Source organism: Engraulis encrasicolus, chromosome 4 (assembly GCF_034702125.1).
Source record: "Engraulis encrasicolus isolate BLACKSEA-1 chromosome 4, IST_EnEncr_1.0, whole genome shotgun sequence".
Taxonomy (NCBI): Eukaryota; Metazoa; Chordata; class Actinopteri; order Clupeiformes; family Engraulidae; genus Engraulis; species Engraulis encrasicolus.
In genome coordinates this window covers 35,014,019-35,016,518 of record NC_085860.1, presented here as the reverse complement: position 1 = coordinate 35,016,518, position 2,500 = coordinate 35,014,019, and the positions used below count along the sequence as shown (strand labels likewise).

Below are 2,500 nucleotides of genomic sequence, written 5' to 3'. Positions count from 1 at the left end.
CTTCTTCCCAACCCCCCCTACCACTCCCCTCACCGGCAAACCCCCCCCCAACTCTTTTGTGTGCACCTTGTCAAAAGAGCCCATACAAAATGAAATTGCAGTGGGCCGAGTGAGCGTTGCTTGCTTTTGCTTTGCTTGCTGCATGTAATGTAAATCACGGGGACGATTTCCATCTCTGGAGGTCTGTGGAGCAGACCGGCAGGGAGGCAGGGAGGGAGTGAGGCAGCGTTGGACTGGGAATGAAAAATGACCCGGGCATTTTTTTGTAAGACTGGCCCCAAACCTCAACCCTCAACAGGCCACTTTCATACTATATCTTGACTGGCTGAATCAATTGTCTATTTGGAAGAGGGAACAATGGTCCTGCCCCTATAAACTGTGGGCCAATCCCCAGGAAAACAAGAAAAACGACAACAGACTCGGCCCCTGGGGACTGTCGGCCCACCAGGAAAATGTCCTGTATGCCAGACCAGTCCAGTCCAGCCCTGGAGGGAGGCATACCAACCAGACCAGGGAGGCATAGCTTCAGAAGGGGGGTATAGGAACAGCAACAGTAGCAAAGCACCACTGCCCGTACGGCGTTATCGCGAGCCAGAGCAGCTGGTCACTGGGCCTCTGTTCGCCGCCACTCAACTGAGTCTTCATATCGCTCCGGTTCAGCTACCATAAACTCAGGAGTTTCTCTCTTTCTCACTCTCTCTCTCTCTCTCTCTCTCTCTGACTTCCACTCTCTCCCCTTTTTCCTTGTCCTTTTTCCTCCTCTCTCTCACTTGCCTATTTTTATTCAACTTTCTTTTCAGCAACTATGCACACACGCACGCACGCACTCACACACACACGCACGCACGCACACACACACGCACGCACGCACGCACGCACACACACACACACACACACACACACACACACACACACACACACACACACACACACACGGCTTCACACACGGCTTTACACACTGACCCACAACTTCTACTTCTCTCGCTACCTCCCTCCCAGGGCAAGAGCGCAGCACAGTGTGGGGGCGAGAATAGGGCATCTGTGGGAGCGGCGAGGAGAGCGGGTGGGCGCGTTTCTTTCTTTCTTTCGCTCGGCCGTGGTGTTTGCATAAAAAACACACACAATGCATTTTATCGCTATTCAAGCCGCCTCATTGAGAAGCACCCAAGCTTGGCGCTCCTGCACACGCCTGACAGGACGGCGTTTGCACTGTTATGATTCCATATTTCACAAGCATGGCCCCGGGGCGTTAGTGAATCGCACTGATGGAATGGCAGGCAGCAATGGAGACTGCTGAATGTGTGTGTGTGTGTGTGTGCGCGTGCGTGCGTGCGTGCGTGCGTGCGTGCATGGGTGTGTGTGTGTGTGTGTGTGTGTGTGTGTGTGTGTGTGTGTGTGTGTGTGTGTGTGTGCGTGCATGGGTGTGTGTGTGTGTGACAGTTTGTCTGTCTGTTTGTGTCGATGTGTCTATGTGTGTCAGAGAGAGAGAGAATGAAAGAGAGGGAGAGAGAGAGAGAGAGAGAGAGAGAGAGAGAGAGAGAGAGAGAGAGAGAGAGAGAGAGAGAGAGAGAGAGAGAGAGAGAGAGAGAGAGAGAATTTGAGTGAGGTACAGGGACTTGACAGGGGTGTGGTGGTTGGACTGCCCGAGAGACCCAGTTTGTTTTAACTGCAGCGTGTAGCAGGACTCAGCTATTTTATTTAGTCAGCACTGACAGCTATGTCAAAATAGTGCTGACTGGCACGCCGGGGTGTAGCCCTGGCATGGTGATATGTGGTGATAACTTGGACACCAAAGTACATACAAAGAGACACATATATAGACACACACACACAAGCGCGCATGCACGCATACACACACATGCACGCACGCATGCACACATGCACTCACACACGCACTCCCACACACATACCGAATATAGTGTCATTAAATTGCTTGGGAAAAACATATCACCTGCAAGTCCTTGCCAGCCCACTTGCACTCGTCTCTTCGCGATGGAGTTGGTGGCCATGTTATCTGGATGAGGAGAGAGAGAAAGAAAGCAAAAGACAGAGAGTGAGAGAGCGAGAGAGAGAGAGAAAGAGAACCAGAGAGAGGGCAAAATCAAAGAAAAAAAAGAAACATTTGTCAGCATTAACTCTGTCAAAATAATGAGGGGAAAAAACATGGCGCACTGCTTCGTTCCCATTCCGCCCGCACCTGACCACAAATGATGTACGTAAGCCAGCGACACAGTTAATGCTTTAACCAAACAAGCCAGATGATAATAAGTCTTATAAATCACTTTGATGCTTCCCCCTTCTCTTTCCCGTGTAACATCTGCCACAGTAGTTGAGCTGCATTCTTCCACTTAAAGAGGAACCTGGCACGATTGCAACGCGCATAATCTCTGGGCTGCCTCGAGGGCTGCCGATCCGATCGTGGCGGGCTGCCGACTTATCTGCAGCTAGCTAGCTTTTTTTGGCCTTATCTGATGAAGGCGGACAGGGGAGCTCCAGGTGT

At 51.4% G+C, this 2,500-nt stretch overlaps 1 protein-coding gene across 2 annotated transcripts in view; it reads right to left on the bottom strand.

Moving 5' to 3' along the window:
* sema3ab (sema domain, immunoglobulin domain (Ig), short basic domain, secreted, (semaphorin) 3Ab) overlaps positions 1–2,500 on the bottom strand; it is a 64,448-nt gene that overhangs the window by 32,362 nt on the left and 29,586 nt on the right. For both annotated transcript variants that reach the window (XM_063197287.1, XM_063197288.1), the window contains exon 3: positions 1,952–2,014. In XM_063197287.1, coding sequence (XP_063053357.1) covers positions 1,952–2,014 — 63 coding nt within the window. The remainder of the gene's footprint in view (positions 1–1,951; positions 2,015–2,500) is intronic.